The sequence below is a fragment of the Harpia harpyja genome, chromosome 16 (assembly GCF_026419915.1).
Source record: "Harpia harpyja isolate bHarHar1 chromosome 16, bHarHar1 primary haplotype, whole genome shotgun sequence".
Lineage (NCBI taxonomy): Eukaryota > Metazoa > Chordata > Aves > Accipitriformes > Accipitridae > Harpia > Harpia harpyja.
Window position 1 is genome coordinate 29,651,787 of NC_068955.1, and position 21,266 is coordinate 29,673,052.

The 21,266-nt window shown below is 39.3% G+C and overlaps 1 protein-coding gene and 1 long non-coding RNA gene across 3 annotated transcripts; one reads left to right on the forward strand and one right to left on the reverse strand.

Annotated features, from left to right (window-relative positions):
* The first annotated feature begins 154 nt into the window (after window positions 1-154).
* On the forward strand, window positions 155-20,452 carry NADSYN1 (NAD synthetase 1). Of its 2 annotated transcripts, XM_052811353.1 has the most exons (21): window positions 155-283; window positions 540-600; window positions 1,060-1,176; window positions 2,043-2,096; window positions 2,513-2,602; window positions 3,517-3,568; window positions 4,306-4,394; window positions 5,871-5,988; window positions 7,654-7,785; window positions 8,569-8,643; window positions 8,817-8,941; window positions 9,164-9,212; window positions 9,881-9,983; window positions 10,668-10,836; window positions 11,201-11,336; window positions 12,824-12,930; window positions 13,730-13,861; window positions 14,341-14,410; window positions 15,228-15,356; window positions 16,081-16,257; window positions 19,135-20,452. In XM_052811353.1, exons 1-21 carry the CDS (start codon window positions 199-201, stop codon window positions 19,186-19,188), a joined length of 2,124 nt encoding a protein of 707 aa, XP_052667313.1. In that variant the 5' UTR covers window positions 155-198; the 3' UTR covers window positions 19,189-20,452. The 2 variants fall into 2 exon arrangements, 1 of the variants encoding a protein (XP_052667313.1); XR_008238745.1 differs by lacking the exon at window positions 19,135-20,452 and having other exon boundaries at window positions 14,341-14,439; window positions 16,081-16,221.
* Window positions 2,431-10,683, reverse strand: LOC128152748 (uncharacterized). Its single transcript, XR_008238746.1, has 2 exons — window positions 10,603-10,683; window positions 2,431-3,187 (listed from the first exon to the last, which is right to left on the reverse strand). It is a non-coding gene; the product is annotated as an uncharacterized LOC128152748 (long non-coding RNA).
* Window positions 20,453-21,266: the final 814 nt, after the last annotated feature.

Genomic DNA, 21,266 nt, shown 5'->3' on the forward strand with positions numbered 1-21,266 from the left:
GGAGCCGCACCGGGGGCTCGGCAGCAGCTCTCTGCACGGAGCCGGCGTTTGCCGCGTTCGCGGGGCAGCGGGAGGGGGGTTACCGCCAGCCCCACCGAGCAGAGGCAGGCCCTCGCCCCGCCGCAACGACGCGGCCGGCCACTGGCGGGCGCCGGGAGGGACGGCCCGCCGCGCCCCGGAAGCGGCGGGGAGGCCGCCATGGGCCGGGCGGTGAGCGTGGCCACCTGCGCCCTCAACCAGTGGGCCCTGGATTTTGAGGGCAACCTGGAGAGGATTTTCAGAAGTGAGTGGGGCGGCGGCGGTACCGGTTTGGCTCCGCGGGTGCCCGGTCCCAGCCCTGCCGGAGCCCGCTGGCTGCCCCCCCGCCGCAGGCCGTCGGGAAGCGTTCCCTCCCTCCGCGCGTTTCTGGCCGGGGCGGCAGCGGAGACCGGGCCTGTTTTATGCGGTCCGGTTCCCGGGGTCCGGCGGCCGGGGGGCGTCTGGGCAGGCCGGGCCGGGCCTGGGCGTCCGGCTGGCGTTTAATCCGACCGTTCTTCCAGGTATCGACATCGCAAAGAGGCGAGGAGCCCGGTACCGGCTCGGTCCAGAGCTCGAAATCTGGTGAGAGCGCTTTGCCGGTTCTGGGTGTGGTACGTTCCCAGTAAATTCCCGCAGAGCGGTCAGGAAGAACATCAGCCACGTAGTACCCTAATGCCCAAAGCATGCGGCTGTCAGTGGAAAGAAGAACATTGTAGTTGCAAGCAGAGGATTGGTTCTCTTGTCTTGGAACCGTGGCTGGTACCGGTAATTTGTGACCTGTTTCAGCGAGTCTCCCTTCGCAGAAACTGTAGTGCTTTGAATTCCGCCTAGGCCCAGGCTGCTGCTCTTGAATGGAATATCCCAGCGGTGCCGCCGAGTTTTAAATGCTCTTGGGAGGGATGATGTTGACTGCACTGCTTCTGCATGTTGTGTATAAATTGCCCGTGCGGATGAGGTGTTCCTTGCCTGGAGTAGTTCTGGTCCCTCATCTCCGGTGCTGACGTTGGCTGAATTTTTTATTTCTTATGTTTTTATACGCAGTGGTTACGGCTGCTCGGATCACTATTACGAGTCTGACACGCTCTTGCATTCGTTTCAAGTTCTGGCAAAGCTTTTGGAGTCTCCAGCAACTCAAGATATTATCTGTGATGTGGGAATGTAAGTTTTTTTGGTGTAAATGGGATAAAGGGGTAGGTCTTTAGGAATGGTTCCCCTCCTGTGTTTCTGGATAGCGAGGTCTCTGCGCCAAACTTTTAAACACATCTTAGGAACTGCACTGCTTTCCCTTTTGCTTACCGTGACTAGGACTGTGACATGCAAAACACTTTCTGAAAGATAGTCCTTTCAGAGATTTCTGGTGGTTGAGCCCTTCAAGAGAGAAATAGGATAATGACAGTTACTTATTGGGAACCTTAATGGCTGGGCCCTATTGCCATGGGTAAGACTTTGTATTATACATAATGCAAAAGGCTTCATAGATTTACTCTCTTTCAGGAATGTCAGGGCTCACGTAACTTGCTTTGACTGACAGGCATCTTTAAGCAACATACCCATATGTCAAAATCACTGAAACCGTTGCAAGTCACGTACTGACAGGGATAAATTATAACTGTAAAATTAACATACGTACACCTGCTTGTTTTAGTACTGATATGAATGTGTAAAGCTAGCTTTATTTTGAACTAGCCTGGTAGTATCACAGGCAGTCAGGTTTGATTAAATAAGGTAGCCAGGGGGATTCTTCTGGCCTGCTTGTGTTTCTCAGGCATGCCAGTGATCTGGCAGTTGTTGATGTATCTGAGACCAACAGAATGGTCAGTAACTCTGATTATTGCAAACAACTACTTGAATTGAAACATTAGAAGCTAAAACTTGATATATTGTTTTGTTTGATCCCCTTTAGTGATACAGTGTAGAAGTGTTGTCTTAGAAGTAGTTTTTGTGCAGTGAAGTAGATTCTGCAGCCGTTTTTTACTTCATTTAATGAGCTTAGCCACTGGTAACTTTGCTGCTTATTTTCACAGGCCTGTTCTGCACAGAAATGTTCGCTACAATTGTCGAGTGATCTTTCTAAATAAGTAAGTAGTTCTTTTTAAATAAGTAAGTATTTTATAAGAAGTAAGTTCTTTATGCATTTTGTGAGACAATACAATCCTTTCAGAGACCTGTTTGGCCTTCAAGAAAGATTCTTCGGTGCTGTGTAGAGCAATGGAGTTGTCTTCCTATCTGCCAAATTTTAGAGAGACAGCTAATGTCTTCCATTATCTCTTTTTCCTTTTTGAATTTGTAGAAACTAAATTTCCACTGCTTTCTGAAAGACTCCAGGAAAAAACCCTTAAGTCTGCAAACAGAAACTTAAAAAATTATTGTATGTAGTAGTTGTTTAATATACATCATAATAGAAAAAAAGAGTTGGTATTGATCAGTGTTTTTATTTAGTCTTGTTTGGCTGTACATCAGGTCTTAACTCGCCCTTTCTGTTTTATGTTTTAAGGAAAATTCTTCTGATCAGACCAAAAATATCACTGGCAAATGCAGGAAACTACAGGGAACTTAGATGGTTTACCCCATGGAGCAAAGCAAGGTGGGCCGGCTACTGTTAAAATTGTGTTTAAAAACACAGCTCGCCGTTTGCAGCCACAGCAGAAGGATTGAAATCTCTATAGAAATCCATCAATGCTGTTACAGGATGAGCAGCAAGACAGAGTCAGCTAAGCTACGTAATTGAAGCTCAGTTAGAAAGCTTATTAAGTACAGTGAAACTCTGAATTGCTGAGCTGGAAGGAAAAGTGTGGCTGAATGATCCTGCAACCAGTGTAGTAGTGTCATTTTCCTTGTGTCTACTTTCTAACTATATGCAGTTCAGGATTGGAAGAGCCTGTGTTTATCTGCTTGATTGCTGCATCCTGTTCAATATTAAACTGGAAAACAATGTGAAATGGGTGCGCTCTGTCAGTATTTTAACAACTGCAGAGGATGAAAGCTACGTACCTTATGATGATGCAAAAGACGCTTGATGCTCATCTCTGATGCCGTGCGCTCATCCAGTAGTCAGAGAACGGTTCTAACTTGATGGTCTCAGTAAAGTATTTCTGAGAGGGCCCCTGAGCATCTGTCCTCTTAACCTCAGTCAACTCCAGATGAGTTCTGTGTTACTCACGTAGTAACACTGCAAAAAGAGAAACTTTTATTTGGTATTTGGCTTGCATGGTGTCTTCTTTGTTAGGTCTAGTTTATAGCTAGGATGGAGCGTTGTTTACCGTGCATTTCTGAAGCAAAGTGGGATGTTGCTAACTTATAGTCTTAACGTTTCTCAATAATTTCACAGAAAGTATGAAGGTCCTTTTTTTTTTTTTTTTTAAACATAACACGGCCCTGTACAACTGAAGTGCAATTTCTTTAATGAATGTTAGAAGGTGACAGAATGTGGAGATTAGAATCAGTTTTTATGCTGTGATTTACATAACGATGTACTCACAACCTATAAACCTGCTTTAGGCATGTGGAGGAGTATTTTCTACCCAGAATAATTCAGGAAGTGACCGGACAGGTAAGTTTGTAAAGGATTTTTTTCTTTTCTTTTTAACTTTAGCATCTTCCAGATTCAGCGATTTAAATGAATAGAATTTGTGGCATAAAACTGTAGTATGCCAAATTCTGCTGTCAGTCATGTTGCAAATTCATAGGTTTCAGTGATGGCTCTCAGTTAGATTAAATGAGAGCATAATTTAATGTTGTTTATATTAATATTTGGCAGCAAAACAAGTAAATTTTAAATTTGCCTCAGTTATTTATATATACAGGACCTTGAAGATTGTCTTATTTTGCACAGTTCTGGTACAGAGTTTATCTGTGCTTGAGACTAGAAATGAGTATATGTTTTGAGGTAAAAAAATAAAATTAAAAAAAATTTAATCTTCTCGATTCAGAAGGGTCTAAAACTTAGGTTATTTCCTGCTAAAGCATGAGTGTGATTCCTAGCAAAAGACAGTATCTGTTTTGTAGATTGTTTAATTCAAAAGCAGTTGTCCTGTCCTGAAGCAAAGCACTGGATCTTAATACTACTAAAATTTCAACACAAAATTTCAGTACAGAGATTTGCAGTTTAGAGCTTTTTTTTTTAGCTTGGTGTATAATGAAGGAAGGTGTAATGTGGTTGATACTGTGTCACTCATTTCACAGAAGTGAGTATTCAATTTTATATTTTTTTTAGATTTGTAGTAAACTTTTTGAATGGAATAGATTCTTCTATTACATGTAGGTAAGGATGTTCTTGTTTTTTCTCAGGAAACTGTTCCTTTTGGGGATGCAGTGCTAGCAACCAAAGATACCTGCCTAGGGACAGAAATATGTGAAGAACTCTGGGCACCAAACAGGTAAAGGAGAAGAAGAAATGAAAAGTAAACTAAAACATACTCTGGATCTGCCTGAAATAAATGTTTGAAAAATTCTGCTTATTATTCTTCCAGGTAGTATATCTTTCAGAAAGTGCCAGTAAGGTAAAATATAATTAGGAGCAATAAATACATCATGGGGAAGATTTCACTAGGCTAGATGCAGGGTGGCAAAAGAAATTTTAGGTACTTAAACTAAAAGAAAAGAGAAGAAGCGGGATGAAAAAGGTGATGTGAGGAAACAAATGACAAATAACTATAGTGCTCTCATTCCAGACACTGTTCAGCTTTTAGTTCAACCTGGTGTTGAAATGTCCTCTCTGGACCCATCTCTGTAACTTGATCTAGGGTCAAAGTGACAAATTTATTTTGTATCAATTTGTATTATCAATCTTGTCTAGCAAATATTATCCTGTATCATTCCCACTTATTGTGCCTAGTTTGAAAAATTTGAGAGTACTAGTAGGTCTTTTTATTTACTTTATTCTTTTTATCTTCGGCTTTGACCAAGTCCTCCAAAGCATTCCATTTAAGAGGCAAATTTAGCTCTCTTATATTTGACAAGGTAGAGCATAGGCTTCTAGGCAACATCACTTTGAGATGTATCACTTATGTTTTTTTCTATTTAGCTGTTAGCTTAATCCTTCTGCTTTAGTTTTTATCAAGCATCAGACAATGCATAAAGACAATGCAGAAGGAAACAACAAAAGGTCACTAAGGGAAAGCAAAGCCTAGTGCCTTTAAGTAATATTTCCTGTTGTTATTTTAGTTCCTGCTACAATTTAAAGTTCTTCCCTACCGCAAAGAAGATCCCATTCATAAAGGTCTGATGTGGGGTGGGGGTGGAGATACAGCTGCATGAAAGCTGTTGTAGTTAATGCAAAATAAACAAAATGTTCCCGATGTTTTTCCAAATCTCCCAGTTACAGACATTCACTTCCTTGTAACTGCAGAAGGTGTGGCATGTTATAGGCAAAGATGTGATTTTTTTTTTTTTAGTATTTCTTTCTTTTGACAGTGGAAAAATCAAAAAACAGTAAAAGTCTTTTCCTTCTTGTGGTTCTGCTTGCTTTTATGCTTTTGGGTTTACTGAGAGAGAAGGAAAATGGGACAACTGACCTTGCAAGAGTATCTCCATGTTACCTTTTCAGACCAAGATTGTCTTATTCTCTCTTTCTTTGGGACCCAAGCTTCCACAGACTAAAGTAGAAGGCATTTTATTTAGAACAGAATGAGCAAAAGCCCTTCTGCCCTCTGCAACCACTGCTGGTCTTTGGAAGAGTCAGGCCATGCAAGAAAACAGATGTTTTTGAGAGTCCTATCCTTGTTTGAGCTAAGACATGCAGAAAACTGACAATGACATAGATGTTTCTATTTGTCAGTGGTTTTAAATGATACCTGCAGTATTCACAGCATAGTATTGCCAGCTGAATTTTTTTCTGCCTTCTGCTTTGACAGCCCTCATATTGAAATGGGACTTGATGGCGTGGAAATTTTCACTAACTCTTCAGGGAGTCATCATGTGCTGCGGAAGGCTCACACCCGGGTGGATTTGGTGAATTCTGCCACAGCAAAGGTATAAGCTTAAAAAAAATATATTAACTTCTTGGTTATGCACCTCTTTTTTTTTTTTTTTTTTTTTTTTGGTTTTCAAAACAGTGTCCTCTCCTTTGACAGGACATAGCATGAGCGTGGGGGCCTTGACTGTCCTTGTTAGTTTCTTGTTTTCTTACCTGTAATTACCTTCCCTGATTGAATCAGCTATAGGGGAAGAGCTCTCTGGCTGGGGGACTGTACTTCTTTGGCACACCCTGCTAAATATCATGCTCTGATGTGAAGCACTGTAACTTGTTTCCAGCTCTGTGACCCCAAATGCCAGAGGCTGTTTGATTGCAGGTCAGCTCTGTCTGGTCTGTGGAGCAGCAGACTAGAAGAGAGGCCGTTTGGTATTTGCATGGGAATAGGGGAGATACAAACCTACCTGTGTGTGTCCAGGGGGAACTCCCTGATGAAACTTTGCATGGGACCTCATAGTTCTGCACTGGCATGCCAACTATATCATCTAGCTTTCATGCACATCTATAAAGAAGAGTCAGAATACATTAAAACAGTTTGGTAACTCCCAGCTCTGGCGACTGATGCTCCAAAAATGTATTTGATGTCCTCGATCTTAATTCCATTAGACATTGAAGAAAAAAAATATCGCACTCCTGTAATGGATAGAAAATAGTTAATCAGGGTAACTGACTTTCAGTAATTGGAAGTATGAAATGCTGAATCCACGGCATAGAGAGTATAACCAGCTTGAAAGGGTGTTGTTGAAGGCACATTCTGCACAAAGGGCAAACAACCATTGGCTGTGGTTGCTCCCTGTAGTTATCTGTGCCTAAACAGTCTCCCTCCATATGCATTATGTACTGAATTGGCTGCTCGTTGCCAGCTTGTAATTCGGTCGACAAATTCCTGGCACATACAAAAGCATCCAAAAGTCTCTTTCGTTTCCTTAAAATGACAGTTTCCCTGTTCACATAGCAACATTATGTTGGACAGGAATACCGGTAACTATCGGGAAGGGGAAATAGAAATCAGTGTTTAAACTCAGACTTCATGGATTTTTTTCCCCCGCTGTCATCTTCTTAAAGTATATTATATTCTTCTACTTTGAAAGTTCTGTTTATTTTAGAGAAGAGAAGTCATTTAGTTATTAGACTGTAATCCTGTCTAACAGTGATGGGGGGACAAAAACAAAGTAATGAATGTATATTACACTGTGAAAAATGTTTTGATTTGTACAACTGCTTTGTCAACATGCTTTGGTTATATTTAACAGTATCTGCTCTGTCCTCAGATATCCAAACACAGCTTCTGTCATCATCTTCCTGCTTTTCTCGATCTCTATTTGAACTTAGAATTTAAATTTAGAAGTGCAGCCCTCTCTATCTGGGCTAAGGGAATGACTCTTGCTAATAACAGAAGACTCCTGTCTTCCAACAGTGTGGAAGGGATAGAGCTCACTTACTACATTTACTTATGTAATTACTTGTTTCTGTCATGTATGTCACATGCAAAGTACTTTTTCAAATGACAGGAGAGAGTCCCAGCCATAAATCATTCACAATGTAAAGACAGAGGAAGATTGTAAGAAGGACAGGAACAGAGAAATAATTTTGTCTTTTAACGTTCTGTCAGGTGCTGTATTCTGAAAAGCATTTTTTCATTTGCATGTTTGTTTACCTCCTAGAATGGTGGAATATATATTTTAGCTAACCAGAAAGGCTGTGATGGCGATCGTCTGTATTATGATGGCTGTGCCATGATTTCAATGAATGGAGAAACAGTTGCACAAGGATCCCAGTTTTCACTCGATGATGTGGTAATATATTCAACCTATAGCTGCTACTTACAGCTGAAATTAGCATGGCTACATTTATGCTCGACGCTATGCAGATGTTCCAGCTACTAGGTCCATGACTCTAGACTAAAAAAGATGTATTTTTACTATGCTATTCAACTAGATCCAAAGTTTTTCCTAGTCAAACTGCCCAGACCTGATCTACAGTAGCTCTCCTGCTTTTGCGAGCGAGGAAGAGCTGTCACAGTGGAGGAACTTTGTGAAAATGTTTGCATATGCAATCACCATGTTTAGGAGAGACCCTGTTAACTTACATTCCCTTGTCTAAGAAAAAAAGGGCAAAGATTGCGGTGTCCTAATTATGACCCAGGTTGGTAGACAAAATGTTTAATAGGTTGAGCTTCACTTCAAAGCGCCCTTTCTCAGTAGATTTGTCATCAAAGCTGTAGGTTTCCTCACATTATGTGCCAAATTAATCTCTTTCCCCAGTATGCTTCTTGCCTTTTCCTCTCGTCCTTTGCCCCAACTGATGGTGAACCTATTGTTCACCCATCTGACAAGCGCTATAAATTTGTTGCGGTTTATGAGCATCCTAGTGTACTCGGTGAAGTGAGTCAGTTGTGCTCGCTTTGTAATGGAAGTAATTCTACTGAGTCAGAAATTACTTGTGAAGTGAGCATAAAAATCTGTGTTGAAAAAAGTTGCATGCATTCTTCTTCCCCAACATTTTTTGTAGTCCAGGCCTGTCAAACATTGTTTATCTGTTTGTGTAGAATTAATCTAATGTTGAAAGCCTTTCCATAGGAGGTGCTGGTTGCCACGCTGGACTTGGAGGACGTTCGAAGTTACAGAGCAGAGATTTCATCTCGTAACTTAGCGGTAATAATCTTTACGGAGGTGATGTTTGTAAACTCTGCCAAGTTTGAATAGTTATTGAATTTAAAAAGTAGTTGCATGTCTTGATTTTTGCAGCATTCTATAGATCTGATATTTTATAGGTATGTGCTACATTAAAATTGATATCTTCCCAATTCTTTTGTACTATTGCTTAGGCAAGTAAAGTGACTCCTTATCCCAGGGTAAAAGTGAATTTTGCTCTGTCATGTTCTGATGATGTAGCTGTACCTACTTGTATGCCAATCCAGTGGAGACATCATAGTCCTGAGGAGGAGATCAGGTAAGCACATAGTGAATCTGTTGCTTGAAAATTATTTTGATTAAAAAAACCCAAAAACCCAAACTCAAAAACTCAAACAAACAAACAAACAAGAGATAAACATAAGATCTTATTTATATTTAAGTAAAGAAAGTATCTCACTGGAAGACCACAGTAAATATGTTGGCTTGCTTAGGTCTTATTCCATAACCCTGTTGGAATAAGCATATTTTGTAATTTCAGCCTTGGTCCTGCATGTTGGCTTTGGGACTATTTAAGGCGCAGCAAACAGGTAAGAACGACTGTTTTTGCTCTTTGCGTTGGCATACACATCTTCTTCTGTGCCGTAGGGACAGTACACATTGCTATCCTGTGCTGTCGTTAACGCAAAGTGATGTTAGTCCAAGGTGCCAGGTTTGAGTTTTTCACTGGTAGCTCATTCAGACTTAAAACTTGTACGCAAAGTGTGACTTCAGTATGCTCTTCAGAACTTTTCCTCAGGAATCATGCTTTCTTTGAAAGCAACAGTCAAGCTTACCTAATAAAGGGGATTTCTTTTTCTTTGAAACACTGTTTTTTCCAGTAAGGAAAATATTTCAGTGGCGTAATGGAGATGTTTAAAATAAGCAGAGTGACATGAACTAGTAATTCAGTTTAATAGTGAAATATATATGAAAATTTTCATCCTTTTTATTAGCTCTTCAGTCTTACTAGAGGGTAAAGGCATACTGGAAGTTTTTCTAGCCAAAGTGTTTACACTGACTACTTGTTTGATTATCCAGTTGATGAGAGTTAAGAGGGTTTGCTAGGTCTGGTTTGTTTGTTTGTTTTTCCCCAGTAGAATATAAGCAGACTTGAACAAGGCATGTGTAATTTTTTACAAGAGTATGTTTGTGAATGGTACAATATATATTTTTCTAATTTTGCTATTTGGAACGTCTTCCTTGCTCTATTTTCAAGGCAGGATTTCTCCTACCTCTTAGTGGTGGAATTGACAGCTCTGCTACAGCTTGCATAGTATACTCTATGTGTCACCAGGTTTGCCTGGCAGTCAAGAATGGAAGTAAGTAGATATGCATGTCTGGCCAGCCATGCTTACTAATGGTTATGGACAAGTTAATATTAGCTGGGTGCAATAGATACAAGAGGTCATTAATGGTAGATTCTTGCCCAGTTGTTCTAATGGAATCCTTTGTATCTGTTCAGAAATTCCAGCAAAAATGTGCGTCCAGATTTCAGGTTCTTTGAATTGGCTTAATAGTTTTCATTTTGGGTTTATGAATTGGATGTGGAACTCAGACTAGCTTCTGTCTAGAGTATCGTTCAAAATGTTGGCTGATGTAGTTTTGGGATTTCAGTTAATCATGAGAGTTTTCTCCTTCTATTAAATTCTGCACTACAAAACATGGTTAGGCATGGTTCAAGCTCTGAAACTGGCTTTAAATTGACTATATGCATTTAGCTAAGCCTTTGTAGATATTGGATCATATTTTCTATGAAGTTTCTTTAAGGCATAAACCGAAAGGATTTAATATTTCCATGTTCAAAATTAGGAGCAATATCAGTAATTCTTTTATTTGATATATGAAAATGTGTTTGGGGAGTTAGATGATGGAGTTGTCTTATTTGTGAGGGGCAGTGTAAATCTTAATTGGAATACAAGAAACATAGAAGTTACTTACATATCCTGGATAGCAGGAGTGCAACAATTTCCACTCTTGTTCTATTTCTTTTGCTTTGTCCTCAGATGCGGATGTGCTGGCTGATGCGCGCAAGATTGTAAATGATGAGACCTATGTCCCTGAGGATCCTCGAGAATTTTGCAAGCGTATCTTTACCACTTGCTATATGGCTAGTGAGAACTCCTCCCAGGATACTTGCAACAGGGCTAAACTTCTGGCTGAGCAAATAGGCAGGTACAAGTTGAGAAGTGCTGGAAAAAAAATCATGTTCTGGCAAAGACTTTCATATAAAACTTTTAAACTCTTAAAATGGGAAAAAGTAGGAGAGGAATAGTAGGTGTGTTAAGCAGGAGTATTACAGACATTATTATATAAGTGTGTAAATGTTAGGCAAACTTAGAAGCATTTGGTGAAGGACATGGAAATTTGGAAACAGACTCTGGAAAGTGTTATTCTTTTCTAAGTGTCTTCATACCAGATCTGAGATGATAGCAGCCTTAAAACATCATTTGATGGGCGGGGGTTTTGCCTTTTTTTAATGCTATTTTATATAGTCAGGTTGTGCTAGTTGAGTCACTTCTGCTTGAATTCTTCTCAGCTATCACATCAATCTGAACATAGATGCGGCTGTGAAAGCTATTGTGGGAATTTTCAGCATGGTGACAGGTCGAACTCCCTGTTTTTCTGTCTACGGAGGGAGCAGCAGAGAAAACCTGGCACTCCAGAATGTGCAGGTGTGTTTCATGTAGGCTGAATCAAGTCAGACCCTTTTTTTTTTTTTTTTTTTTTTTTTTTTGAAAGACTACAAAATGGTAAAGTAACAAGGGGCTCCTTCGTCTGCATTGCTGTGAAAACCTGAACTTGTTGTGGTGTGTCCCTGAAGATTCATGGGCTTCCAGTAAACGCTTGGCTGCAGCAGAAATCTACAATCCCACATAACTCAGGAGAAGACCAAGATAATTACTGCTTGTGTCTTTTAAAACCTGGTCAGGAGGAAATAGTACATGCCTGTATCTCATCAATAGCATTGGTCTAGTTGCTGTTTAGAAAAGCATCCCGAGAGAAGGTTGCCAGGTCAGGAAAATGAGCGGCAAAGTATTCTAATAGTTGAGTTTGAGTCCAGTAGGATTGTGGCAGCTCAAGACTCAAAAATATTGCTGATGTATACTAGACTTTCCTCTGGTGAACGTTAGCAGCCTTTAAAAGGCTCTGCATGAGGTGTCAAGCTTACCCATTCCAATTCCTAGATGTCCTCAGTTTTAGAAGGTAGAAAGTTTTTTTACATCAGAAGGTGTTTAATGTTCAAAAGCCTTATAAAAAGCAGCTCAAATACACCTTTCCAGTTATGTATTTTCATTGTGTCAGAACAGATTGGTGCTGTGCCTGGGTAGTGCTGGTGTATGTATCCTACAGAATCACAGAAGACATAGTTGCCTAGTTACTTCTAGTCCCTGGCTCCAGTTGTAGATTTTGTTGTCTTGATAGCTTTCTTTTTGGCCTATTCTTAAAAGCTTCCAACCTAACCAGCAACTCTGTTTTAATTCTGCCTAAATGTTGATTATCGTGTTTGATAGTTTTTGTTAGCTGAGGACTTGATCTTTCTTCCCCTGCTATTACTGGAGAAAGCCAGCTGTCTCCTCTGGAAGCCAACACTGAATCCTTTATCAGCTTTTTGGCAATGGGATAGGCTTTAGTCACAGAGGAGTGTGGCGATTTGCTTAACATCGCACACAATTGTGCCTAGAGCTGGAGGCTGAATCTCAGTTCTGTTCAGTATTATTACCATCCTTGGAAAAAGTTGAGTTTCAGGATGGGGACAAAAGCAAAGAGAACTTTTTACAGATTTTATGTAAATAAATCCCTTTAGTCTAATACTCCACAAAAGGGCATGGTAGACAGATGGTTTATTTGCATACTTCATCCCTCATGGATCCTTATTAGTGCTTGTAGGAGGTAGAAAATGGCAACTACTCCCCATTCTGCAATTCAGAGTAGAATAAGCTTGCTCAGTCATGTAAGTTTGTGCCAGTAGCGGATATTGAACCTGGCTTTCTTACGTGTGTTCGGCATCTTCTCCACAAGACCATCCTTCTTGCAGTTACACTTACCCCTCTCGCATTTTGTTCTTTATGGGTTTGTTTCGGGAATTGATTAGTAAAAGTGATTGGGAAGATACTATTCTGCTCTGTAAATTTGCTTTATTTTTCATTTTGCTTTGCAGGCTAGAATAAGAATGGTCCTTGCCTACCTGTTTGCTCAGCTGACACTGTGGACTCGTGGGATGCCAGGGGGACTTCTCGTGCTAGGATCAGCCAATGTGGATGAAAGGTTGGTGAAAGTTAGAAATCTAAAACCAGGTGAATTGGGAACAGGTCACTTCATTTCCTTGCAACTCTACCAAATCCCAGTGTACCTCAGAAGAGGTAACAAGCTAAGAATACACTGATAGCAGTGAAATTACTGAAAATAGTTGAATTGGCCTGAATGTAAAATTGTGTATTTTTCAGAAGTTTAGCCAAAGCATTGTCATAGTTTTCCAATAAAATGCTGTTCCTTCCTTAGCTGTTTTCAGTAGAGCTTGCCTGTGTCGTTGACAGGTTAACTTTCCAATCTGTTATTTGTTGTATTTTCAATTACCGTATTAGGAATTAAGTTGTGAACTTCGAGTTGAAAAATAGATTTTTAAAAATCTGGAGTACTGTTATTAGAGCTGACTATTTTAAGATTAAAGCAATCCCCATAAGATTGTAGGATTGGTAACCTCTAAAGCTGTGAAAGTAGTGTGTGCTGATTCTATGGGGTTTTTGGGTTTATTTTTTTTAATTGGTCAGGACAGTATTTTAATTGTTTTGCATCAAATGTATCACCTTAGCATGGGCAGTTTTGTAGTGCTTCCTAATTGTTTAAAATATTGTCTTTCTTCTCCTGGCAATTTCATGGCTTTAGAATGGCCCTGTTGTAGCTGGACGTGTTTGCCACTTACGTATAAATACATTTAACAATATGCAGTCTGTTTCTCCCTGTCTTTATACTACATATATATGCTCTCTAGTATAAACTATTACATATTATGCTAATGTTACAATATTATTTACTATTACTATATAAAATTTCCTCTCTTGCTCAGTCTCCGAGGTTACTTGACAAAGTATGATTGCTCAAGTGCTGATATCAATCCCATTGGTGGAATCAGCAAGACTGATCTGAAGAACTTCATACAATACTGCATTGAAAATTTTCAGCTCACGGCCCTCAGAAGGTGAGTAGTGAAGCAGCGATATTTGGTGACTGTATTTGTATGCAGCATATTGTGGACTTCACAGTTTGGTTTTCTCGACTAACGGAGCTAAGCTGCAGTAATATTGCAAATGCTAATAAAGTATTCTGCACATCCCTCTGTTTTTAATTGATTGTGTACGTTTACACAATGTAAATTGTTGGGTGCTGAAAATACCACCAGTCTTATAGGAGTTACTGTATGCAAGCATTTGTATTGTTAATTCCACTGAAGGAACTGTTTGAACCAAATGCTTTACATTTTTGGTATAAAGCATTGCTTTTTAAACCTGGAACAACTTGCAAGTACCACTTCTTTAGAGTTATCTAGTTCTTTAGCAGCTTATGCCCTGAAAATGTTTCGAATAAAGCATTTGATTTTTAACAAACCAGACTGTCTGTTAACTAGTACTCATGAGACTGGATAGAATTCATGTTTTTCTTTTTACCTTTTTCTTACAGTATCATGTCAGCTCCACCCACTGCGGAGTTAGAGCCCCTGGTGGATGGACAAGTGGCTCAAACTGATGAGGTAATGGGCAGTGACTTTAAAATGCTCTGGTAAGCCTTATCCCAAAATTTGTTTGTTGTCCAATAACTATTTTTTGCTCTTGTATGTATCCATGCTTATTGACAAGCATGTTGTAAACAGTCTTAAAGCTGCTGACAAGGCACTACTATCCCATACCAGCCTTATCTATGTTGACAACAGTTTCCGAAACAGCAAATTAACTTTTGTTTGAATGATTTTATATTTGGGGCACTTAGAAAGATGGCTGTTCTGAAACTCAGTTTGTTTTAAATTTTCTTAATATCAAAAGAGAGTTAGGGCCTTACTGCTATTAAAACGACTGGTGGCAAAGCCCTTCCTTTTCTTCCTCTGTCCTTCTCTTTGCTGTCCACTTGGATAAGAGAGGGCTGGTAAGCTAACAACTACCTCTAAGGGCTGTTGGATATTTAACGGTAGGGTATTGTAAAACTCTTTATGATAAAGCAAAGGGTTGCTGAACTAGAATTAGTGGTTTCCTTCATTTGGCCTTACCTTACTGGTACACACTACATTTAAGCTCCCTAGAAGGGAAAATGAACAAATGTCAGGAGAGAAATGTTTTCACTGGCCAAATCAAATACATTCATGGAACAATTTAAAATCTCCCATTTCAGAGAGCTTCCATTTTTTTTTTTTCCTTCTGCTCTTAATATTACTATCTCGTTGTCTTTTTGATTATTGGCAATTTCATTTTGGTGTTTCTTTGATTAAACTGGGTTATTGTAATTGCTCCATAAAACTATTAATTATAGTTTGCATAGTAAAGATTTTCAGTGACTTTCTGTGTGTGTGATTTCAGGCAGATATGGGGATGACATATGCAGAGCTCTCAATCTATGGCAAATTAAGAAAAATTGCAAAGGCTGGACCGTACAGTATGTTCTGTAAGCTGATTAATATGTGGAAGGAAATTTGTACTCCAAGAGAGGTAATACACACAAAAAAAAAAAAAAAATTCAAATCATGTAATATCTTTGCCAAAATAGAGTGTATCTGGAAAAAGGTCAAGTAGAGTTCCTTTTGACTGAAAGGGATAGTTTAATTATTCTGTGCTTAGAGTTCGTTCTACAACTGTAGCAGAATATGCTGGAAAAACTGGTATGCATCTCTTAAATTAATGGAGCTTGTTGTCTGTGTTGCAAATTGTTAGAACAGTGACTGGGTAATTTGAAAACAATTACTTCAGAACTATACCCTCAGGGGAAAATTATTCTCTGAAATATACATGGCTAACTAGTCTTGAAGCCTTTGGTTATGTCTTCTAAGACAGAAAATGGCTCTTGCTTTGAAGGGCTATCTACACTGAAGAGGTATCTGCTTTGCTGTTATGCAGTTCTTCTTTTCTTGGGCATGAAGGAAAAAGTTGAGATTATCACCTGAGTTGCAGAGGCTAGTGCTTACTGTTAGATTTCTTACAAGGCACTTCCTTATTGGTAAATGTTAGGTGCAGAGACCGAGGTGGTGTCTGAAAATGGTCTTAAATGCCTCTTATAGGTAGGGTCATCCACAGTGATTCGTACTAGTTGTGGTAGGTAATTTATGTAAATGTTAATGAAAGAAAATGGATGTGTAAAGCTAGAACACATTCTCAGCTAAACTTTTAAATACTAAGAATCTTCATCCCATTAAAAGCTATATTCTTTGTACACCAGGTGGCATCAAAGGTTAAGCATTTCTTCAGGATGTATTCTATTAACAGACATAAAATGACCACCCTGACTCCTTCCTACCATGCTGAAAACTACAGTCCAGATGACAACCGATTTGACCTGAGGCCTTTCCTTTATAACACCACATGGTCCTGGCAATTTAGGTGTATAGATAAACAGGTAAATGCCCTCTACTTCTTGTATGGTTTTATATTTAAAGCCCTGGCAATGGGACAAGCCCAGTTCCAGTGAATCCCTAGCAAAAGACAACTAGCATTTAGGATAATAGTTATTACAGAAATAACTGTGATTGTTCTTTTCACATAACTGTGAGGCTAAGAATTCTCTGGTTTCAGTGTAGTCTGGTTTTTAAGTACAGCTTGTCATGTTGCTAGGAAAGCAAGAAGAAGAAAAATAAGAGATATATGAACAGAGGCCAGAAACTAATAGGTGTACCCATACTCGTGAAGTCTTGCGCTAATGCGGAGAACAAGCTTATGTGTTTCGGTTTCAGTTCAGGACCCGTCTGAAGGGATCTCTTTAATCACGGGATTAAGACTTGACCTACATCTGTGTGGGAAAAGCCAGTAAGAGGCAGCAATTCATTGTGAATGCTTCTCCCACCTGCTTCTACAGCAATACCTTTTTCGAACCTTCAAGTCATTTGACTCACAAATACATGTTTGCTCAAATACAGCAACACTAATGGTACAGTGCTTAGTTTGAGCACTGTGAGGTGTGGAGGGGCTCAAGCAACTATGGGAACCGTGCTTAGATTTTTGTAGTTTTTAGTCACACCTTCGATGTTATTTTAATGAATTTTTTTGAGGCAAAAAGTGCTGGGCTGAAGAATTTTAGCACCTTGAAGTTTTTTCTGCCAGAGATTTTACAACTCAGTTGCTTTTAAGAATATGTTTATATATGTAATAAAATATTAATTCCCTCGTCTGTGAAATGCCAGACATGCTGTAATAGTGTTTTATTACCTTGAAGCCTAGGATAAAAGCTACCACGTGCAGTGCTTTTTTGTAGCTCTGTATGGTGGGTTTTTTTCCATCGTTTTGGACTTTTTCCTACTGAAGTCCAGGACAAAATTTCTTTTGGCCTCAGTGGGAGTTGGGTAAAATATTTTTGTAGGGTCTGGACCAAAATATAATTATTTTATGCTTACAGTAAATGTGATTAAGGTCTTTTAATGATACAGGATATTGTTACACTCTTTAACTAGTTTTGTACGTAATAGCAGTTGTGCTATGCAAGGGTACTAGCCATTGCAACTTACTCCTGAAAATTGGGAGTCAAGTCTGGGGAAGAATCTGTTATGTAGGCAGCAGTAACCTGAACTGATAAAAGTTCAGCACTAACCTGAACTGATAACTCATTTTTACGCATAGCTTTTTGCAAGACTGAAAAATAATGGCTTGCAATAATGTGAGTCAAATCTGCCCTATTCAAGAAAGGGAATACTGTAAGAGTTTCTACTTATTGTGCATATTCAGCACAATTGTAATTCCCAAGACAATCACTCTCTAGGACAATGTCTCACTGATAATTATGCTCCTGGGACTTCATCAGCTCTTAATTTTTTTCTGGCGTAGTAACAGGACTGTGAAAATAAGGCATAAACTCTAAATGACATAAAAAACACCTTTAGTTAGGTAATGCCAGGTTTTCCTGTAGAAGAGTCATGTTACAGCTTGATCTTATTGGTGAAGGGAAATGGTTTGAAGTGCTAATGATAGAGAAATCTGTTGGATTTGTGGAAAGTACTTTTCTACTTTGCATGTTTGTAGTGTAGTCAAGCCAATTTAGTTATCCACTGTGTGAGTGCAAAATTCCCTCTGTATTTGCTGCAGAAGGGACAGGGGTAAGAGGAAGTTGAGATCATAGCATTTGCTGTGAATTGCCAGATTTGCCCTTGGAGTCTTAATGTCATTCAGCTCTACCTAGCTGAAGGTTCCACCTGGCTGATGAAATTTCTAGTGGTTTAGAGCAACCCTAGGAACTCCAGTAGCACTGTCTGTAGCTTCTGCCCTTGAGTTATGCCTGAGGTAAAGGATGTGTGCTCAGAGCATGCACTTTAACAATTTCTAGGTGCCAAAATGTTCGGTGGGGTTTTAATAGCTGGCATAATTTGAAGGAACTGTGACATAGTTCAGAAGAAAGCTGGCACATCTACCCCCAAGGATTACGTATCTGCAGCCTGTCTTCTGCTTTTTCCAGTGCTTACTGGTCATACCACAACATTAGCTGCGTTTGGTCAAAATGAAAGATTTATCAACCATGAGTATCGTTGTGCATCACTTTCATGACCTGTAGCAGATGTTGAAGCAAGAACATAAGAACAGAGAATTTATAATACGACCCTCCCTTTATATGCCCATAGATTTGGGGAATGTAGAACTGAATTTTCCAGAGTTAGAGATAACGTGCAGAACATCGTGTTTACTTTGTGCTCTTGGTCTATCCTCCATGAATTTGTAGAATTCTTTCTGAAACTATTTATATTGTTAGTCTTAACAACAGCTTATCTTAATTAAGGTAATTCCTTTTTCTTAAGTTTTAAGATCACTGAAGGTCAGTTTTATAAAATTGTGTATGTGTGCATGAAAAGCATTTTCTATGTTTGTTTTAATTATTCTAGGCTCTCTGTTACGGGCAGGGTTCCAGGTTATGGCCTGCTCTGATCTGACAGCTGTCACTGAAAGGGGCGATCTTGCCTCCCTTCCTGTCTCTCCTGGCTTCTTGGATGGCTTTGGTGCTTGTCTCACTCCTTGGTCAGCCAAATGAAGTCACCAAGCTGACAAAAAACTAGGAACTGATGGGAGCATGCAGCTGAGGGGAGGTTAAGGGAGTGGGTGGGAAGAAAGTTTGACCTTTTCTTTTGACTGCAACTGAACACCCTGTTCAGCTCAGTTGTCCCCTGCAGTGTATCCCACTGTCAGTTCCTGGTAAATCTGGGCTCTACACTGTTTTGTGATGGAAGCCTGAAAGGACAGGAGAGATTAAACGCAAACTTATTTTTTACTATTGAATCAGTTTCCTTTTAACTTGCAGGTATCCAAGCTAGAAAAAAAGGAAGGAATTTCTGTAGTTGAAGACATGGACTGATCTGCTGTCTTGTTTAACTGCGGTAATTAATTTGCTAAGCAGAATGTTCAAAACTGGAGTATACTGTGATGATGAGCAGAGATGACCCAAACAATTGTTGAGATGACCATTGTAAATGGTATTTGTAATCAGGTCCTTTTTTTTTTTTTTTTTTTTTTTATTGACTCCATTTTGTTCCCAATATACTTAACCCATAGTTTGGCTAAGGAATCATTTATTAAGAATTTTCTTCAACTACTGGAGTTAATTGCCTTTAATTGCAAATATTTGGATAAGCCCATCAATCATAAATAAATGCAGGATAGTCTTTTGTGAAAGTGAATACACATACAAATATTAAGTTTGGTTTTAGTAATTTGGTTATGATTTTTGAGTAACATTCAGCTGAAAGTATTAAATTTTAACAGTTCTGGCATGTGCTGTTGAGAGGAAAAACTCATTTTACTTTGCAATAAACTTGTAATTTTATAATGCTAATTGACTCAGTTCTTATTTTAAATGTTTTTATTTATCTAGCATTGGCTGTGTAGACTGGTCCGGTGTTTTGAATGGCCACGTAAGGTCTAATTCAGCAGATATTGGAAGCATGTCTAACTTGAAGCAGATGGGTAGTCTCCTTGTTAGCTGGATCCAAATTAGAGTTCAGCTTCTTGTTTTTGCATCTACTTGCTGTGTAACTTGTGGCAATTAACTTTAAAATCTCTGGCTTAATTTTCTCAGAGAGGAGTAATACCTACTTCATCAGGGTGTTCAGGGATTGTCTGATTGTTATTGCTCTCCAAGATCCTCAGCTGTATTTTAAGGATTTTGAATAAAGTTCGCATGCTATCTTTTCCCTCCTGGCATTTTTGATGTGTAAGGGTAACTTGGCGTACCCGATATAAAAAATGTCTTCTGGTGCATGGTGTCTTGAATAGAGAGGACACGAGTTTGGTATCCATGCCACTGTTGTCATTCCTATATGCTCTGGTGCTGCCTGTCCAGGAGCTGTGATCCGTTATCACTGACCATGCCATCAGTGAGTGGTTGGACTTGCCCACGTAATCCCTTTACTGTTCAATCAAGCTCGCTGGGTGTAAAACATCTGGGAATGGAGTGAGTATTGCAGAATGAAGTATAAAGCCAGCTTCCTTTGAGCTCAATTAGTTTGTTACCCACCTTTCACCTACTGCTTGCAAAAAGTTATTTTAACTTCACTGATCTTTTAAATGTGTCCAGTGCTGTGGAACAATAAAAAGGGTACAAGGATAGGCTTGTTCCTTCACTTGAGTCCCTTTTCTGCTTGTTCATTTAATGTTTGGCCATTTTCATTGCTTTTTCTTAATTTGATTTGAAAGGTGCACTTTTAATAGGGGAAACAAGAAATGCATTTCTGAGATTCTGGGCAAACAATGCTATAACTGCAACACCAGGGGAGCTTAGGCCAAGCTCGACTTTTGTTAAAATGATCGTACATTGTGCTGATGGAAAATGTCTGCCAAAGGGCATGTTCTCCACATTTGTTTTCCACAATCCACAAAGACAGAGTTGATTCACTTGGGGTTGAAGATACTGCATTGTTCTTGGTGGGTTTATTATATAGTATTCGTTTAAATACATAGCTAACTTACCTTAGTGGATGTTGCTGGTACTAAGAATGTTTGTCTGACGTAAAACCCTAGCTGAGATTCGCCTTACTTTACCGTCAGTTGGGTCCTTCCACTTCCCCTTTCCAGCCAGAGGGAGTGGATGAATTTTGAACAGAAGTTCGGGAATCTGTTGTATATTTGAAGGCTTCTTAATTTTTTTTTTCTTCCTGAAGTTATTGATTCTCTTTCCTGACAATCACAGAAGAGGAAAAAAGGAAACATTTGCTTTCGTTCAAATAAAAAAATAATAGCAAAAATAATACAAGTTGATGTGCGTTCCCAGTTACTGTGGTTACCCTGAATATTTCAGACACTTAGCGAAAGGACACTTGTGTTTCTTAGCGATGGGACTTATGGCATGTGTGCAAATTGCGTTTTATTTCTTACCTGCTAGTGCTGAATACAGATTGTACTAGCCCACCGCTGCTTTCCTTTTACTATCCTGAAATT